Source organism: Aulostomus chinensis, chromosome 6 (assembly GCF_037954235.1).
Source record: "Aulostomus chinensis isolate RoL2024-O1b breed Wild chromosome 6, RoL_Achi_v1.0, whole genome shotgun sequence".
Classification (NCBI taxonomy): Eukaryota; Metazoa; Chordata; class Actinopteri; order Syngnathiformes; family Aulostomidae; genus Aulostomus; species Aulostomus chinensis.
This window is the reverse complement of record NC_141325.1, coordinates 28,339,754-28,358,798: the sequence shown is the minus strand read 5'-3', so window position 1 is coordinate 28,358,798 and position 19,045 is coordinate 28,339,754. Positions and strand designations below refer to the sequence as shown.

General features: G+C 45.1%; 3 protein-coding genes across 5 annotated transcripts; 1 reads left to right on the top strand and 2 right to left on the bottom strand.

Moving 5' to 3' along the window:
• Positions 1-40: 40 nt before the first annotated feature.
• On the bottom strand, positions 41-5,702 carry sf3a1 (splicing factor 3a, subunit 1). Its single transcript, XM_086207352.1, has 16 exons — positions 5,604-5,702; positions 5,413-5,496; positions 4,846-4,955; positions 4,556-4,763; positions 4,197-4,454; positions 4,034-4,108; positions 3,799-3,949; positions 3,417-3,613; positions 2,954-3,071; positions 2,481-2,788; positions 1,995-2,243; positions 1,707-1,911; positions 1,397-1,548; positions 649-750; positions 479-550; positions 41-358 (listed from the first exon to the last, which is right to left on the bottom strand). The coding sequence occupies exons 2-16, from the start codon at positions 5,455-5,457 to the stop codon at positions 257-259; spliced, it is 2,352 nt and encodes a 783-aa protein (XP_086063478.1). The 5' UTR covers positions 5,458-5,496; positions 5,604-5,702; the 3' UTR covers positions 41-256.
• On the top strand, positions 5,140-11,585 carry ccdc157 (coiled-coil domain containing 157). 3 transcript variants are annotated; one of them, XM_086207355.1, is made up of 10 exons: positions 5,140-5,229; positions 6,113-6,251; positions 6,337-6,997; positions 7,073-7,150; positions 7,247-7,410; positions 7,487-7,663; positions 7,749-7,917; positions 9,415-9,554; positions 9,640-9,719; positions 9,815-11,585. In XM_086207355.1, the coding sequence occupies exons 3-10, from the start codon at positions 6,370-6,372 to the stop codon at positions 10,062-10,064; spliced, it is 1,686 nt and encodes a 561-aa protein (XP_086063481.1). In that variant the 5' UTR covers positions 5,140-5,229; positions 6,113-6,251; positions 6,337-6,369; the 3' UTR covers positions 10,065-11,585. The 3 variants fall into 3 exon arrangements, with proteins under 3 accessions (XP_086063481.1, XP_086063479.1, XP_086063480.1); XM_086207353.1 differs by lacking the exon at positions 5,140-5,229 and adding an exon at positions 5,331-6,029; XM_086207354.1 differs by lacking the exon at positions 5,140-5,229 and adding an exon at positions 5,334-6,029 and having other exon boundaries at positions 9,415-9,545.
• Positions 11,275-18,974, bottom strand: slc7a4 (solute carrier family 7 member 4). Its single transcript, XM_086207356.1, has 5 exons — positions 18,687-18,974; positions 16,399-17,462; positions 15,592-16,292; positions 15,294-15,402; positions 11,275-13,417 (listed from the first exon to the last, which is right to left on the bottom strand). Exons 2-5 carry the CDS (start codon positions 17,378-17,380, stop codon positions 13,200-13,202), a joined length of 2,010 nt encoding a protein of 669 aa, XP_086063482.1. The 5' UTR covers positions 17,381-17,462; positions 18,687-18,974; the 3' UTR covers positions 11,275-13,199.
• Positions 18,975-19,045: the final 71 nt, after the last annotated feature.

Here is a 19,045-nt window from a genome sequence, read left to right as displayed (position 1 = left end):
ACTATTAGATCATCACTGTTTAGTAAACAACATGAGCGGGTTTTTTTTTTTTTTTTAATGGTTTTATTTCATGAGTGAACAATTTGGGAGTAGAGTCAAAGGTTTAAAGCATGCTTGAAGGGTAATATTGAACATTTAGGAACAACATGATTTCAAAATACATTTGATGAAAAGTACAACTCCGAAAATGATCAGAAAATCAAAACGAATAAACATTAACATGTTAAATCCGTAGCCTCTTGCTGCATGGCTCACATCACTTCTTTCTTCCACCTCTCTCCTTCAATGCCAGGTGAATGATGGAACCCGTGTTCATGTTGTAATAAGCCAAAGAATTGGAGTCCTTGATGAAAATGCCCTACAAAAGAAACATACGCACCCTATTATGTTTGCTTGGCAGAGCAACACATTAGCAGCACTAATAAAACTAATTTATATTTACATTGTTTTTCCAATCAGGTCAAAAAAATATTTTTACCTCATACTGTAACTTCTGTTTTCCTGCTGGCATGCCTGTGGCCTCGTGGATTTTGACTTTAATAACAGACACCTAAGGAAACAATGCATTGTATCAATTAGAGGAGGTTCACAGTTTCCACTCCTGTTTAAAAAAAAAAAAAGAGTAATAGTCAGACAAGCGCTATATACCTGGTCTGTGAGTGGGACAGTGAAATTCAGTACTTGGCCGTTCAGCTTCCATTCAGTCTTGTCCTGCATGTTGGGAACCTGGACTTTAACTGCCACTGGACCCTGCAGGAAAAAACGGTTAAAAACATTCAAGGCTCAAATTCAGACTCATTGTCACAGCAAAATCCGCAGTGGATGGTAGTTTTACATAATACACAAGCCTACTTTATGTCCTTAATGGTACAGTTCCTCATTTTCCTTTCTGGTTTGTGTAAAATTAAAATTAAATGTATCATTTGAAACTTTTCTTTTTATTTTCTCTTTTTTGGGTGAAAATAATTTTGATTGTTTTATCTCTGATTGCAGTAACACTAGTTTTATTACTAGACTTTACAGGCAAATATTGGCCTTTCACTGGTATATTGGTGTCAACATCTATCACAGCAGACGTCCTCCACTGTGAAAATTTAGAAAAAAAGAAGCAGCAGCAGCAGCAGAAGATGATGCTCGGGATAATTTCGAAATGATCATCATGGAGTCTGTCCAGCAGAGGGCGCTCTGACAGACATTATTCTCTCAGCAGTGTCTGCAACACAGGAGGCCAAGAACATCCCACAAATTGCTCACTAGCTGATAAAGTACAAATAGATGTTGCAGTGACGTACTGAGCGGCCATCTTTTACTCCTCAGGGACAACCCTCCTTGCTTGCTACATTTGCCAACCACAAACCTACCATCATCATTCCAACGCTTTGCTACTCCAACAAACCTTGTTTCTACGGAGAAACTCCTCCTCTGGAATGAGGTTGTCCTCTGTCTTCATCTTCTTGTTGACTGGCTCATCGTCATGAGGAGGGGGTGGGTGGGCAGGTGGCGCGGGAGCAGCAGGGGGTTGTGGTACGGGAGGAGCAGGAACAAAAGCTGGAAGGTGCAGGAGAAACAATTATGAAATTGACAAATGATTAATATGAAATTTGTGTGAGAACATTCTGATACAAAGTTAATGTAGTGTAATAAGTAGTAATTTTGTAAAACTGGGCATTTTCAGCGTTGTCATCGTGTGGAAACCTTCATTTTACCTGCTGGAACAACCATGGGAGGTGGTCTAGGGGCCATCATGTGGGGTGCTGATGGAGGCATGGGAACCACATTGATGCGAGGAGCAGGAATCATGGGAGGCATTGGTGCTATAACTTGTCCTGGTGCCAGGCGCACGACAGGAGCAACTGGGGGCCTTGGAATCACAGGTACTGCAGACAGAAGTGTGGTGCGCACTGGAGCCACCTGTTGACAAGTACGAGTCCATTAGAAAGCAAAAACGGATGACTGAATCTTGCGAACATTAAAAAGTTTTGTAAGTAACGCACTGAGGAGGGCGGGCGGGGCACTGCGGTGACTGGAGGGCTGGGTTTAGGCAGGCTGGCAGCAGATGAGGGGATGGGGGGTGGGTGATGAATTTCGCTGGGCTTGCTTGGGCCAATTTTCTCCTTAGTGTCGTCCTCTCCCACCAACCCTTTAGCCTTGTGAATGGCTTCGATCTGCTCTTGGAGAGTGATGTTGGCCTGTGCGGCCTGCTGGGTACGGGCCATGCTACCTGAGTGGCCGTCCCAGGTAACCTGAAGACACAAGGAGAAGCACAAATGTAACAAAAAACATGTTGTCAAACTAGAATTCCAGCTATCTGCTTGTATGCCTCCACCAACCAGTCAAGGAGCAACTTTATTCACATTTCAATTCAAGAGTGACGGACACGTTTGTCCCAAATTTGAAGAAATTCCCAGCAATGATTTCTGAGATGATTCAGAAAACATAGTGCATAAAATTATTCCACATAACCCCACAACCTCACTCACCTTCTCCTCTGGTTTCTGAATTTCTTCTTCCCCAATCTTCTTACCGATGGCTGTCTCTTCCACACCAAAGATATCGGTACGCCTCTCAGCCAGCTGTTTCAGGCTGCTCTCAATGTCCAGACCAGGAGCATAAACCTCATCCTCAGTCTGCCTCTCTCTGATGCTGCGGTCTCTTTGCTCCAGCCAGCGAGGATCCAGCAGACCGATGCGCATGTGCTCTTGCATCTTACTGGCTGGGATCTTCTCACCGGTAATTGGTGAAATGAGGTACTCGTCGGGAGCTGGAACTGATGTCTGAGGCTTGGAAGCTGAGGAAAAGACCACATGACATTGACACATTTGGATAATAGAAATATCTCATTGGTAGCAAAGAAGGCTTCAGTGATTACAAAAAACTGTTTCCACATGCAACATTTCCTGAAGCGTAAATGCAGTTCTCATCAGTCCTCATCATCTGAGGAGACGCGTGTTACCTTTCGGGTCGTAGTCTTTGCGAATGATCACCTGGTCTGGAGTTGGGGGCAGTGGAGGTGGCATTGGGTTGTCTGGTGGGAGCGGTGCCTTCATGCCATCATCATCATCATCAGATCCCTGAAGAATCCAGGAACAGACAATGTATGCTTAGTTTTAACACGCTCATTCAGTTACTGTCATTACACGGAATATTAGCAGGTAACAATGGGTATGGGTTCTGCAGACTGGAGGAAATTATATGTCCTAAAACTGGTGGCTTTAAATTGAGTTTGATGGCTGTCTAATGAAAAAATAAATAAATAAATAAGGTAAACACATGACAAGAGGATCTTACATTTAGTCAAGGAGTTAAATGTTTACGCCCAACATAGAGTGTCGGGATGAGTAGCAACTCTGGCTTTGCAGCATCCAGAAAATGATGTTTGACAACCCAACCTGGTTTTCTTTTCAGTGTCCTCTCACCTCATCCATGTCCTGAATCTGTGTGTCCTGATCAGGCTGCGAGGGCTGGCCTCCATTCCGTTCCTCTCGTTCATCCTCCTCATCCTCACTTTCCACCTCCATCTCCACCTCCTCACTTTCTCCATACTTCTCATAGCGTTCCTGGATGAGGATGCGGGCACCAAGCTCCTCTGGTGTGGTTGGTGGGGGGAAGTGGCCTGTATGGATATGCGTATGTTATAGCCTCAACTTCGCTACAATTTCAAAGGGTTTAATCATATCTCCACAAAGAAGGGATATTTTCATCTGCGTTGATCTGTTAGCAGGATTAGACAAAAACTACCCAGTTAATTTTCATCAAACTTGGTGAAGGACTGGGGCAGGGGAAAGCTTCTAGTGTTACCTTGTTCATTGGGCTGGAAATCCACCGTCTCAACCACCACAAAGTCATGCCAGTCAATTTGGGCATATGCCACTCGTTCTTTCTCTCTTTCCTCCTCCTCCTTCTTTCTCTCGCGCTCCTGGAACTTTGCCCACTCCACACGGTACCTCACCTGGTATTTACGCAGAGGTATGGATGATTAAAACAGACAACAAATGCTTAACCTATGACACAAGTCACAATTTAAGGGGATTACCTGGTCTATAACCTCTCTGGGATTCTCAGCCTCTCTCTTTAGCTTGTTCAGCAGACCTTTAGGGGGGATTAGAATCTAAAGGTGGAGAGAACATACCAAAATAATGGTTAGCATTTGAAAGATGATGAAGAGGTAACAATAAAAGACATGCACAACTCATTACCTTGGTGTACTGCTCAACCAATTTGGTGAAGTAGTTAAAAAGGCTGTGCTGTGGACGCAGAAAATCAAACTGGTAGTTCCTCTGCTCTTTCTGCATGAGCTGAGTGAGAAACTGGCGACCATTACGGGCAACAAACTGGGCAGTCAGCTTGACAACATCCAGGTCAAATGCTGAGATTGATGGAGGATCAGCAATGAACTCAAACTCAGGAGGGGGCTCTTTGGGCACCACTATCTCCTGAATCACCTGTGACTGTACCTAGAAAAAAAAAGAAAAGAAAAAGGAAAAAACAAAAAGTTAATAATAAGTAATTAACAAACAAACCAAAAATAATCCCACACTGAAAAACAGGGTCTTACTTTTTGAGGAAGCTGCTGAGTCTGCTGCAGGGCCTGCTGCTGCATAACCTTCGGCACGGCTGCAGAGGGCTCCTGGGCTTTACCTTCCTTAAATTCATTGACCTTGTGTCGGTAGTAGGCGTGATACGGGTCATTGGGGTTGAGGAAATTGAACTTCGGATTGTTGATCTCATTCTGCCTGATTCTTGCTTCAAATTCAGGTCCGTTCCTGAAAATTTACAAGGCAAGAGTAAAGATTTTCCGTGATATATACTTCAGTAAACTCATGATCAAACATGGGAGAAACTGACCTGGCAACAAAGCTGGCAGTTTTGTCAACGATGTTGCGGACTTCTGGTGGTGGGTATATGATTCCCACGATGGGCTTGGTGGCTGGGGTTTCTTCTCCTGCGACATCGTTCTGTTGAGAAGATTTATATTCATCTGACTGCAGTGTGTAACGCTTCAAAAAGGACATAATACCAGGTGGACCAGATCATTACTTGCCACGTACATGTATCTCATTTATTATCTGTGGCTGTCAATTCAAAACATTTAACGGCCACACAACCCGTTAAAAGCAAATTTAGAACAAACGCTCTCGACACGTGAATAAGTGTGTGCTGATATGTTAACAAACAGTACACAGGCGACTCCGCAAGAAAAACCTGTACTTCTGCCTCTCGGCTATGAAGGTAAAGGAAATGAACGCTTAACATCTGCATAGGGATTCGTTTTGAACATTCACTCGTGTTATTATCTCCGCTCTATGACTTTATTTTTTGAGGTAAAACAAACAAACTTGTCGCAATCACTCCCAACAAAAGTGGGTCAGCTAGCTAGCTTGATTGCTAACATTAGCTAAGCGGTAACGTTACCTTACTGGGCTCCGGCTGGACAATTTGAACAGGCCCCGGCGGCATGGCTGCGTCTCTCTAGAAGGCTGGAAGCGACCTAAAACGCTAGCGTGGAAATTATACACTTTAACGTATAATCATTGAATATAAGAGATTTAAAATGCTTAGTAAACGACTTTTACAGACAGAATATGCGCTGATTGCAGACTTACGGCGTCGTGCTTTAGTTGACCCAGCAACAATGGAGGCGTACTAATTCCGGAAACAAGACGCAAAGCATTCTGGAACTTGCAGTGCTTCCCCGAAGTTGCTAGGGAGATGAGATGTCAACTAGCTACGCCCTGTCGTCCCTGTGGTTCGGGAAGAAAGGAGTAATTTCGCCCGTCAGACATGAGTCAGTTCTTGGGTAGTCAGGACTGCATCGATAGCCTCCGGAAAGATCTGGTCGACCTCCAGGGGGTCGTTCTGGACGTGTTTTCCCGAACCGGACCGGTTCGCTTTTCCTCTTGGAAGTTCCCGGACAAACTCTCCTGCAACCTGGACATGGTAGCTCTGCTTGAGCAATACGATTTTGTTGAAGGAGAGGATGTTTTTAATCAGCACTCCCATATTGTTTTACTGGAGCTGGTGATTGACAGGTACAAATACTGCTTTCTTGACATTAAAAAATATTGATGCAAGATAATGACGTGTAACTTTCTCCTCCTGCACCCTAAACCAGACTACTGCTTCTTCTGCAAAGCTTTAACACTTATGTGGACCAGCTGAGGAGAGAACAACCTCAGCAGAAAGGATGCCTGTCCATCGGCCTGGTCGTCTTAACATATTGGAGTAATTTAATTCAATTCGGCAACGTGAAGGTAGGCACATTTCATTATTTAGCTAATGCAATGAAGAAGGTTGACAACATTTTAATTTCTCATTAAAACTTGTGCGTTCATTCAGGAGGTCTGCAAAGAAAACAAGAAAAAAACACAGATGTTGGATTGCGATGAGTCAGAAACAGTGTCCTCAAGGAACGACTCATCCACCCGCTTTTCATCAAGCTCCATCAAGTTCTCACCCCAGAAGCACGCACCCTCCAGTCCCACACCCAGCGCCCCATGCCATCCTAAAGCCGACACCTCTGATTTGAGCTGCCAGACGGTGGAGTCCTCCCTCCTTCCGTGCAGTGCCTGTCATCAATTGCAGGCTGTTCTCAGAAAGACAGGCGGCGCTTTGGTAGAACTTTTCCAAGGTGAGGGCTTGCCCTCGTCCCTGCAGCCCCTCTTAAAGGGTGTGGAGGACACCGTGCTGCCAGGCCAGATGACAGCAGGTGATGTCGCCCATTGGGCCGGGGAGCAGCATCGAGATATGCGCCGACTGGCAAAACATCTGCAAGACGTCCGGGATACCGTTCAGCCTCTCACAGAAAGACTAGCAGCAGCAGAGGCAGAGCGAGAAACTTTCGAATCAAAAATGAAAAGTGCACAGAGACAAGTGAAGCAAGAAGTGGAAATATACAAATCCAGAATTTGTGAGCTTGAGTTATCACTCCAGAAAGCACAGAGATCAGTGGAAGAAACGGAGAAGAGGCTAGCAGAGGAGCAAGAGCAACTCAAGAGAGGTGAAAGTCAACTCAGACCTCAGGTTACAGTCCTGGAGAAATCAGGGATCTGATTATGCTCTTTTTATGTAACAGAAATCTCAACCTTGGAGGAGATTAATTCCGCACTGAAAGAAAAAGTCGAAAAACAGCAAGATGTGCTTCAAGCACTTGGTAAGAATCATATTAAATGAATACCATTGTCCCAGCTATGAACATGAAATAATTTGATATTCAATCCAGTGTTACTGATCATGTGTTTTGTGGCAGAGTTTGAAAGAGATGCTCTGCAGGAGACAGTGAGGAGCTTGCAGGAAGGGGCCTGTCGTAAACTACAGGAAAAGATCCAGCAATCGGAACGCCACATCTCTGAAACTCAGCTTCTTCTTGACAAGGAGAACGCCAAATACCAGAGTGCTTGTCGTCAGCAAGAGGTATATTTGCTTTCATCTGAATGAGTCAACCCCTGTTTTTATTGTTTGAACACTGGCGTTCACGTTGTGTGTTCAGTCCATGCAAGCCAAGCAGAGATGTTTGCTGGCACGTGTGGATGCTCTCGATGAAGAGTGTGAGGAGCTGCAGAGGCAGCTGGGGCAGAAGGAGGAGAGAGAGATCAACCTACACGATCGGCTGCAACAGATGTCAGAGGAAAAGGAACAACTGAGGGCTCAGCTCGCTCCTCAGCAGGTGTTTTAGGGCTCTTTTATTCACTCTATTTTCATAAAATGCCCTAACACCTACTCAGTGTGTAATGCTGTATTTCTCCTAACAGGTCCTGTGTTTACAGCTCCAAAAGGAGAAGGAGACACTTGAGACACACGTGGGCGCGTTAAAGACCAATGTGGCGGAGCTGGAGGAATATGTGCGATCTTCAAAGGAGAGGGAGAGGCTGTTGGTGGCTTTCCCGGAGCTCAGCCCTCTGGCTCACACCCAGCCACAGAGTAGGCATTTATAGATCTTTGTCTACGTTTTATTGTCTTTTCATGTGATTCAAGCCGCTGCTGACGTGACCAACAGGATTCTCGGGGCTGTTTGCTGTCCTCTGTGTCAGCTGGCTGTCGCTCTTCCCTCGTTGGAGAACACACAGAATCTTCAGTGGCAAAATGACGACATGCAATTGACCTTCATTCAACACATCCAGGTCAAACCTGATGGACAGGGTGTCTGGACCGTGTCGGTCAGTGCTGCAGAAAAGTATGGCATCAGTCACAGAGGTGGCCAGTCTGTTGTTTTTGAAATTATATTTAACACTCATATCCAATTTTCTTGGGTGGCGCGGCTCGGAGGAAGACTGGCCGTCTAGCAACTGGAGGGTCGCTTGCTCAATCCCCGGTGACCATGCTGAAGTGTCCTTGAGCAAGATACTGAACCCCTAATCATCCTAAAGGCCCTGTGACGGACTTGCGACCCGTCCAGGGTGAACCCCGCCTCTCGCAGACTGTTAGCTGGGATAGGCTCCACCCCCCCCCCCCCCCCCAGCGACCTTTAACAGATAAGCGGTATAGAAAATGGATGGATGGATGGATTGATCCAATTTTCTGTAGTTTTCCAGTTAGTGTTTGTTGTCTCAGGGTACAGGCATCACTGCACAACACATCCTGGCTGTTTAATTATTGTCAACCTGGATCACCTAATTGAATCACAATCCAGGAATATAATTAATAAACACTAATCAAGGGAATATTGTTCATTTAAGACCGGCCCGTGATGGAGGACCTACTGAGTCTCATCAAACATTCAAGCTTCATCACTGATGACCCCAAGGAGGAGGATTGTATTGTTTCTCAGCAGCTACCAGCCGGCCACGGGTACACAAATGAGCTCAGAACTAGCCTGGCTGTCCGTTATGACCCGTGGACCTGAACCGCTGCCTGGACCTGCAGCTCATTCACAGGTCACCGCTCTCGGTCACTTCACCCTTCAGGTGCTGGTCCCATTAATGGTCCAGCCAAAAACACCGACGATTGGAGGAGGCAGAAACCATCGTCTGCGCTGCACACTGTAGGGCAGCAGTGACCAAGAGCATCCAAACTTGTTCATTTTTTGTTTTAAAGCGACAGAGCGAGTCAGAATCAGCTGTAGTTACAGAAATGTCTTTTAACACGAGATACAAAGACTTAGTCCAACGGAGCCGTTTTACATGCTTCTGATTGATCTCATTACCGTGAATGAGGATCTCAACCATGGCCGTTGTGTTCACTCTGGTAGTTGAATCACTCAGCCTGAGCAACTAGATGTAGTTAAGGGTCCCGTTTTCTCCTCGTAGCATCGTCCATAAACATCCGTCCAAGCTACCAGACGTCTGAAACATCGAGAGCTGAGAGGACGCATGGCTGGATCAGTACACATGTTCGCAGTGTGTCTTTGAAATGGTGTTAACTTTGTTCTGACCCATTTCTTGAGTTCTTCACTCATGCCATTGTTTTGCTCTTTACAAGGTACAGGAGACGTGCTTTTGGATATGGAGCAACAGTTGCAGGCGAACTGCATTCGAATAAGAGTTCTGGAGCAGGAGAACACCGCCCTGCGCAACAGCCTTGTGAGACTGAGAGAAAGATCCCAACTCATGGTTGGACAGGTGCTGTTATTGTAAAGCAGCTAAAATGTGTGTGTGTGACACATGAATTAACTTAGTTTATTCTTTTAATACCATTTATCTACAGGAAGGCACCCCTCAGCAGACGTGGGGGTTCTCTGTGCCAAGCACGCCAGAGGAAAACCAGCAAACAGTCAGGAGTCCAGCGTAAGTACGCATGATCCCCTCTAACACATCATTTATTAATGATTCATCATCATACTATGTTTCTGGTGGTTGTTCATGTCTCCTCTGTGCCACAGGCAGAGCAGCAGTTCGGCGCTGCTGGTATCCAGTAACAGAGCACGAGAGGAAAGAGGAGGTGAAAGGGGTTTACAGTCAGCTGGGGCGGGGTCACGTTTGTCGGGCGCTGCCACCTCGCCCTCGTCACGGCAGATTTACCTCCAAACCCTCCACCTCAACACAGGCTCTGCTGCTCCCAAAACCTCCTCAAGACCCCACAGGAATTCTTTCTTCTCTAAAACCAGGAGCCTGAAACAGAGGAAAACATGAACCCACAGAGAAGTAAACACAGAAGACAGTCTCTGGTTCTGTCATCACTGATGCCTTTCAAACAGTACTGGTTGGGTTAGCGTGATGTCATCTCAGGGGGTGAGTCACATAGTCAAACAACTGTAAATGTCACATAAACCTGGGGACAGATGTGTTGAAAGCTTGTGGCGAGTCAGCGTTTCCATGGCAACACAAGAGCTCACAGGATTCACGCACTGCTGAATCACTACAAACCCTCATTCCTCTTCTTTGTTAGCTCACAGGGATCAAAAGCACACATCCTGCGCGCTGTCGTGAATTTGTTTGTCACCAGAACATCATGACACTTGCTCCCTTGCAGTAATTTGAGATGTCATTAGCTCAGTGGTGTAACCTGAGGCTAATAGGAGATGTAGCTAATGTTAGCGTCGGCAACGTGAGACACACCTCGACGTCACCAATTTATTTTAGTGATGACAGATTGTGGAAATTACTATTAGAAACCTTATCAATATTGCTGTCATCAATACTGGTCCCTCACCTGACTGAACACCTGTTGTGTCCCTTAGGAGACAAGAGTACTTGAACTGAGTGTTAATCCTTCAAACGCAGTACCACAGAGTTGTGCCTTCAAGCATGTAATAGACTTAAGCCCCTCCACTCAGGCCCACAGACATCAGAGAACCTTTTATCACTGCTATATGATTGACTCAGTGATTCATTCACATTAACTACAGCGTTTAGTCTGGTTAAGCAAAGATCAGCTGGCCCAAAGTGATGCAAAGTGATTATACCCTCCTGATAATATATCACTAGAGACTGAGTCGGAGGTGTTTGTCCGTCATAAGGTTTTGTCACAGAGAGGACTGTTGTATGAGGTCATTAAAAATTTATAATCAGGGCAGTGTAGAAAAAACTGTAAAACAGGACGCTGATCTACAGAGACAAGCCGGCCTCAGCCAAACCTAGTACAAAAAAAAATTGGATTTTTTTGCTGTGTCAACAGATCTGCTTCAAAGTTGAACGGGCTCTTCCTTGGTCCATGTTACATCCCTCCCACATGCATGTTGAAATTCAGCTGCATAGGTTTTTTTTGTAACCCTCCTGAAAGACAGACAAACACCGCAGAAAACATACGGTGATCCTGTGCCATCCTCATAGACGCAAACAAAACCACAGGAATGATGTCCCCCGCCCTCTCTCCCAGATGACACTGCAGTTCATGTTTTTAAATGCTGCTTCAAAACATTTATTTTTCATAGATGACAGTATTTTGCAATTTATACAGACATTTAACAAAGGCTGAGACTGTGATGTGCAGAGTACAATACTATTAAAAGGTCAGAAAAGATCTGGATAATAAAGATCTGTGCTTCAAAACAAGACAAACAAGTGTGTTCAGCTTAAAAAAAAAAACCCAAAACCCAAAGCACAACGATATCTGTCAGTGGCCCCGACATTAATGTGAGAACAAGACAACATTTTCAAATATTGTGCAAAGTTGTACAAAATACTCTGGAACCTGATGCCTTATTAAATATGCCAAAACATTATGTGACAAGTTTGTATTTTGGTTTTTATATCTGTTACTCATGAAATCCTGTGTGAGATTAGAAACACCAAATAAGAGGTAAATACATGCAGCCGGAAAAACACCGACAGACTAACTTTAGAAACCAGTCTGCACTATTAAACACATTAAGGCCATTGGTTTCATATGCAAACATGAACTGGGCTCAGATATTTTAGATTAGAGCTTTGTGTCTAATTTCAGCGGCTTGACAGCGAGTGCAGGCTGTGGGAATGTATCTATACGAGTGTTCTCTCATGTGTGACCCTAATCCAGGTCAAACTGCCGACTGGTGACAGCAACCGCCGCTGCAAATCTGGGATTACGGAGGCCTCAGAGCGATGAAGCCCTGCGCAGGTTTAACATACCTAATTTCTGTCCAAATTCTCCTCAACAGAGTTTCAATGTGCTCGACGTATCTATTCATTTCGGCAGCTACCTCTGCAAGGTTTAGTGATATGACAATAAAATAAGAGCTCGTGTGCTTTGATATCACATCCCGATGGTAGAGCGGGGACTGCCGCCTAAAGGGTGCGTGAGAAACGGTTCGTGACACAAAAGAGAACAGGGTCATGGGATGACTTAAGGTGAACCCATGAGGTGCCCATGCAAAACTTATTGCTCTGCATTTAACACAGACACAAAACTCAACAATGACAGGGACAAACATGAAAAAAAAAAAAAAAAAAAAACGTGCAAAAACTGATGCTAAAACATCTTCATAAAAGAAAAGTTATGAAGAAAAATCATTGAAAAATAAATACAGAGTTAATATATTGGATTTATGAAACCGTAATCCGTCACTTATAATCAGTTTTTGATGCCGAGATCTTGTGACAACAGGTTGACTTATATTGCCACGACGACATGAAAAAACTAGTTCCAAGTAACGCCCTTCTCAGCGTCCATATAGATGAAATACGTAGCCAGACGACACTATCAGCAGGGAAGTCTGTGGGAATTAAAACTGAGAGGATTCACATGAGTAGAACCTGTAGTTTTTCCTGAGGCTTCAGGGGGAAGTTTGAGAAAAATCCAGGCTGAAAATATCTGTGCTTTTCTCTTCTTCTCTAAAAACATGCAACAAAAAAATGCTTACTATCCCCAACATGGCATCTTCAAAAATGCAGTGAGATGTCCTCTACTGTGTTAACAACAGATGTTTTGTTTTTGTTTTTTGGTGGAGGTTCCAGCTTTGTACAGATTTGTGTCTAAATTTTAAAAAATCCCCCACTGAGTATACCTAACTAAAAGTTGCCACAAAGAAAGCACCATATAACCTACAACCACATGGGTTTAGACAAACTGGCAAGGCTGCGAGAGAAGAGCTGGTCTCAAAGGATGTAACACAACTTTACAGTTACAGGACAGTAATAAAGCTCTCTACTTTACATTCGAGGATTACAAGATTTACAAAGATGCTTCACAGAGAGACAGAGAGCGTGCATCCCATCCTGTGGTGTGTTTACATTTGCAAAGCAACGAGTACAGACTGTGGCAGGCCAGTCACACGCTAAAGGGAGTGAGATGCTAGTAGTGTGTGAGACAACAGATACTTGTAATAATCATGTTTGGTAATCAACTTATCATCTCTTCCCCACGAGCTCCTCGGTAGTCGGAACAGTGGAAGGGTTAATGAGCGGCGCTGCTGTGTCCACTAGTCCATCGGGCTGGACCGACTGCACTGTCTCTACCAGGCTGCCGCTGGGTAGCACAACGTAGCGGGCGGCCATGTCTTTGGGCTGCAGCTCCCGCATGCCCTCTTTACTGTGCCAGATGCCGTAGCCAAAATAAACGAAGAGCCCTGGAAGAACAGGATGAAACACACAATAAGTCACATCATACAATCCAATATTTTTTGAATTTATACCCCTCAGAAAGACATTGACTTCAGCAGGAGCTGATGTGTAAGGTAAGTGGTCGTTTCTTTCTCTAGGGAATCAGAGACTAAGAGCTTAGGACCCTGTCAGGTGTATAATTCCACGGGCAGATTTCTTGTTAACTGGCTGCAGTCTGACAGTCGTGGTTAAACGGTTCAGTGGTCCAGAGAAGGTTGAGGCTAATCATGATCCCCAAGGGGAGCATTCATCCCGATTGACCGTCTACATTCAATTCTATTTTTACAATTTCATATGATGATTTTCATCGAAATCTCAGGGCAGTTTTCGTGTAGAGCAGGTCAAGGTCAACCTCTGCCAATAATCACAAACTCAACAATTTGCCTATTCGCAAAGAGAAACTCCCCCCAGGTTTTCTAAAACCTTAAAGGTAAAAGCCACCTTCTTGGGCACACACTTTTCTCTAACATGATTTTTTGAATACTGTTGTGCTTAATATTCACGATATTCACGATGAAATGACTCAAAAAAGAAGAACTAGTTTTATATCAGACAGACATCACTGTTTAACTACAGCAAAAAAACAAACAAACAAACAAAAAAAACCCAAATCTTTGTTGGAAACTAAAAAAGTAGTACTACTTGTAATCATGTCAGACTGTGAACCTGATCCTGATCTATTTGAAGCAGAACACACAGGGGAGAAACTGCATGCTTCAGAAGCTGAGCGGGCGAGATCAAGGTATGCTAACACTTCCCATTCGCTACCATTCATTGTGCTAAGCTAACTGACATTCAATAGGTGTCTTGGGGTTTCAGTTCCAACGCAGCACAGGGAGATGTTGTTTAGCTCTCGGAAAGATGCTCTTTAACAGAAATACTCAAAAAAATTGGTGTTCCTTTAAAACGTGTTTGTTTAATCCCATTACGGATTAAAACCATGTACATTAATCTTAATCTGTTCCAACAATAACAGTCAACAGATACATGATCATATCTTATATGCTCAGTGGCATGGTTTACTTTGGAGAAACCACTATGACCATTTAAATGATCAATGTTTGTGAGGTGAGGAAGTTGTACGATGAAGCTCCATTCTCACTGACCAACCACAAACCTAACGCCCGAGTTTTCTTCTGCAGTGGGACCAGCTTTAATCAGCATTAAAATGACCCTGAAGTAGACATGGGCATGGCATTGATGGGAACACCAGTCCCGGGTGAACACGGTAATTTGCAGCCATCTTCCAGCGCTTCCAATCTTGGACCTACAAGCTGTTGGAGCTCTGCTATCAACAATATACATGGAGCCAATCAAAGCTTGTTGTTTTGGCCGTAAACTTCTGTGACTAATTGTTATCTCAGCCACAAATTCATCCCATCTGTGCTCAAACAGCGATGCTCCAACATCAGTGAGTTTAAAAAACAGACTGCAGCTAAAAGTATGACAGAAACACCGTCAGTGTCCTACATGTTGCTTTTACTGCAGTTGCCAGCCACTGTATACAAGCCCAAGATGCTAGAAAACAACAGAAATAACTACAAAAATACTGTTTTCCTCTGTCCAGTGCGTTGAGGATGTTGAAAGTTAAGACCTACCGGGGGGAAAAAACTGAGACAACTCATCCTCTCCTGTCAGTGTGAACAGGATCGATGAACTTCCGCTTGCATGTTTGCTCAGCTCTGATACAGCTGGGTGTACGCGCAATGGGAAAGGGGAATAAATTTGTTTTTCCTAAAGCAAGTCAAGCAAGTAATGTATTTCTTTTGCAAAATCCCATTTCAGACAGCATAGGGAAGCTACAAGAAGAAGCGTGAGAAATCTTCTCCTGTGTCTTCTTACCAATGGCGATCCACACAGTGAATCGAATCCAGGTCAGATAGCTGAGCTTCATCATGAGGAATACATTAATGAAGATACTGGCACCTGGAGTCAAAGGAACCAGTGGAACCTATAACAGAGCACAACCCGAGTCATAATCCAACTGTAGCAGTAGTTGTCATGGCATTTGGCTTTATATTTATTATTCATGATTTGTCATTCATCCAGGATTAACCATTAGGCTACCAGTTGAGGTGCAAGCATGGGTTCACCTGAATGGCCCCCAGAAAGTTGTACAATCGTTGGTACAATGACTCACCTGGAACGTTTTGCTGTTGGTTTGCGGCTCATGAAACCATATGAGCGTCATGCTGAGAAGAAAGGCCGAGCTAAAAATCACCAGCAGTGTTGTGAAGCTCCAGCCTGGGAGCTGCAGCTGCTGGTTCCCAAATTCCAGCACAGCACAGAGGGATACTGAGCTGACTATCAGGGCTGCCACACACATGGCCACCACCTCGCCCGGCTCACAGTTCCCCAGCAGCTGGCCCAGGTACGGCTCCCAGCAGGCTCTCAGCTGCCCCACCCCTCGCCGCTCTCGGGTCTTCTGCCTTTCTACCAGCTGGAGTTTATCAGAGAAGGATTCATACTGCTTGAGCTCCCCACTGTCCTCACTGATGATCTGAGACTCTGAGGGGGTAGCCTCTGCGTTGGAGTTGGGAGATGTAGACGTGTTCCCCTTGGAATTGGTTTTCTCCGGCTGGAAGCGGAGCACAATAACACTCGCGGCCACAAAGGTGTACGCCAGGAGCGTGCCAATGGAGAGGAACTGAACCAAGGCCTCGAGGTCAAAGATCAGCGCCATGGTGGCCATGAGGATTCCAAACACCAGAATGGCATTAACAGGGACTTTGGTGATAGGGTTAACCCGTGCAAAGATGGAGAAGAACAATCCATCCTCCGCCATGGCGTAGACGATCCGAGGGAGGGAGAAGAGATTACAGAGCAGCACAGTGTTCATGGCTGGACACAAGAACGAGAGTCATTAGCAAACCTCAAAATTTCAATTTCTCTGTTATCCCCCAAATACATGAGTATAAAACAATAACGGCTAAATGTTGACACTCACCACAAATGGAACCGACTGCCACGACAACGCCAGCCCAACTGTAACCCCGGCGGAAAAAAGCATCGGCCAGGGCTGAGTTGGGGTCCAGAGTGTGCCAGGGAACCATCAATGTGAGCACTGTGGAAACCAGGATGTAAGCCGTTGCTGCCAGTCCAAGAGAGATGGCCGTAGCGATGGGGACAGCTTTCTGTGGGTTCTTCGCCTCCTCGCTTGAGGATGCAATGACATCAAAACCTACAAATGCATAGAAACACGTGGCAGAACCTGCCAGGATTCCTGACCACCCAAAAGGTGAAAAACCTCCTTCCTTCTGGCTCCAATTTGCTGGTTCAGCCAGCGCAAAGCCAAAGACCAGGATGAAAATGATGACGCCCATACTAATGGTGGAGAAGATGTGGTTGAGGTAAGAGGACACTTGAACTCCGAAGGAAATGAAGAATGAAGCAACTACTAGAATCCCTGCAGCAAGCAGGTCGGGGTAGTGGGCGAGGAAGGGTACGTTCCACTGCATAATGTGGGTTTCAGTAAAGTTCTGGATGGCGTGATTAAAAATGGAGTCCAGATAGCCGCTCCATGCTCGCGCCACAGCAGCACCACCAATCATGTTCTCGAGAATCACATTCCACCCAATTAGGAAAGCCCACACCTCTCCCACGGAGACGTAGGTAAACATGTAGGCCGATCCTGTTTTGGGAATCCGTGCTCCAAACTCTGCATAACAAAAGGCAGCTAACAAAGAAGCAAAACCTGCAAAAAGGAAAGAGATGATGACAGCAGGACCGACCATGTCTTTAGCCACCGTGCCTGTCAGCACATAGAGGCCCGAGCCCACCATGCCACCAACACCCAGCAGCGTCAGGTCCAGGGTGGAGAGGCAGCGTTTCAGTGACGTGGCCATCATGTCATCATCTAGTGTCTTGAGTCGGTTCAGCCTCGCACAAAGGCGCACCGCTGGTGCACAGCCTTTATCACAAGTTGCCATGGCTACAGGGACAGATATGCCAGCTGGGCAGGACGGTGTTGCAGCACTCACACAGGATCCATCACCTTTCTAGGAAGCTGACCTGCAAGACACGACACGAGTACAACATTAAAAAAAGACCCCCGACAGGTAAAACAACTGAAAAGTTTTTTTTTTGGTCTTTTTGTTTTTTTTTTAAGATGTTTAGGTTAAAGTGCCCCTCCGGTCAGACACCCCTGTAGACACAGCAGGGCGATTTCAACTCTCACTGGTGAACGTGTAAATGTTCTCTATGTTCTCTGAAAATAGGATTTTAAGAAGCAGGATAAGTGACATCATAAATACCCTGGTCCCAAAATCTGCATACAAAAGTATAGGAGACATCTTGTTTCCAGCAGTGAAACATTTGAAATGGAAAATAGTTGCATATTCATACAATCTGTTTTTTTTTTTTAATGAGATAATTATAGTTCCTTTTGAGCTCAATGTCAGACACACATGAGAACATTTGTTAGGACTATTTTTGAGTTCCTCAGTGCTGGAGGGGAACTTTTAATATTTTGATGTTCGTAGCTGGCTGTTCAAGGAGGCGTCTGACGTGGCTCTCAACATTTTTGACAAGGCTGATGACGAACTAATAAAACCGAGGACAGAAATGTGGTCAGATGTGTTCTCTCATTTAATGGGGCCTGTTTAATTCCTGTGTAAGAAGGCCCTGAAAATGAAGGCCATTAACTCTTAAAAAATTAATCCCAAACCGATTTACAGCACAGGCCTGTGGAAGTGGACCCTAACTGCCTCTTTAATTCATCTCATATTCACATTTTGCAACAAGCCCTGAAAAACCCGGTACAGACAGTCTCTCCTTATCAGCCACCCATCCGCTGACAGAGGAACAGATGATGGGGATCATACATTTTTAATTTGTTTGACTAGCAAACACAACCATCGAGCCAGAGCCAGCACTCATCCTGCTAGCGGGCGGTGCAACATCCGACTCCTGCCCTCCATGGACATATGGCGACAACAGGATCATTACGTAACGCTCTATTTCCTATAACAAATATAACAGCTGTCATCCACTGATGTCCACGCTGTATTAGGGAGATGTGCCATGCAAAACCAGACGATGGATGGGAAAAGCGCCGTTTGTAATCATGCCAAATTAATAATTCATAACAAGATGGAGACGGACGCAAAATAAAAGAGGGATGCAAAAACTGCGCGGCACTTTCCTGCAAATCAGGTGTGGTTATTTATGGGGACTACGTCAGAAACAACAATGGAAGCAGATGTCACAAGGTGAGAAATTCAAGAAGGTCTTTACCGTGGCTGTTCAAGGTCTCCCATCAGTGCAGCAGGTCCGGTGCTCGAGGAAGTTGACCGGGCGCATCGTCGAGTGATGATGGAGCAGAAGGTGCGTCCGCCGAATAGCGACTGCTGCTTCTTAAAGGCACAGGCACCCCTCCGTCCCAGGGGGGGAGCCCCCGACTGCAGTGGCTCAGCTCGATGTGGGCGTGGTCAGATGTTTGACCCCCGCCCATATTGATCAGTAGTGCAAGTGTTTTGGGTGCACTGGGGATGGTTCCACTCAGGTGAATAGCTGATACTGAGTTTTCCTGTGTGCATACATGGAATATTAGTATATATTTTTAATTACAATAAGTAAGAAGTAAACATGAAAAA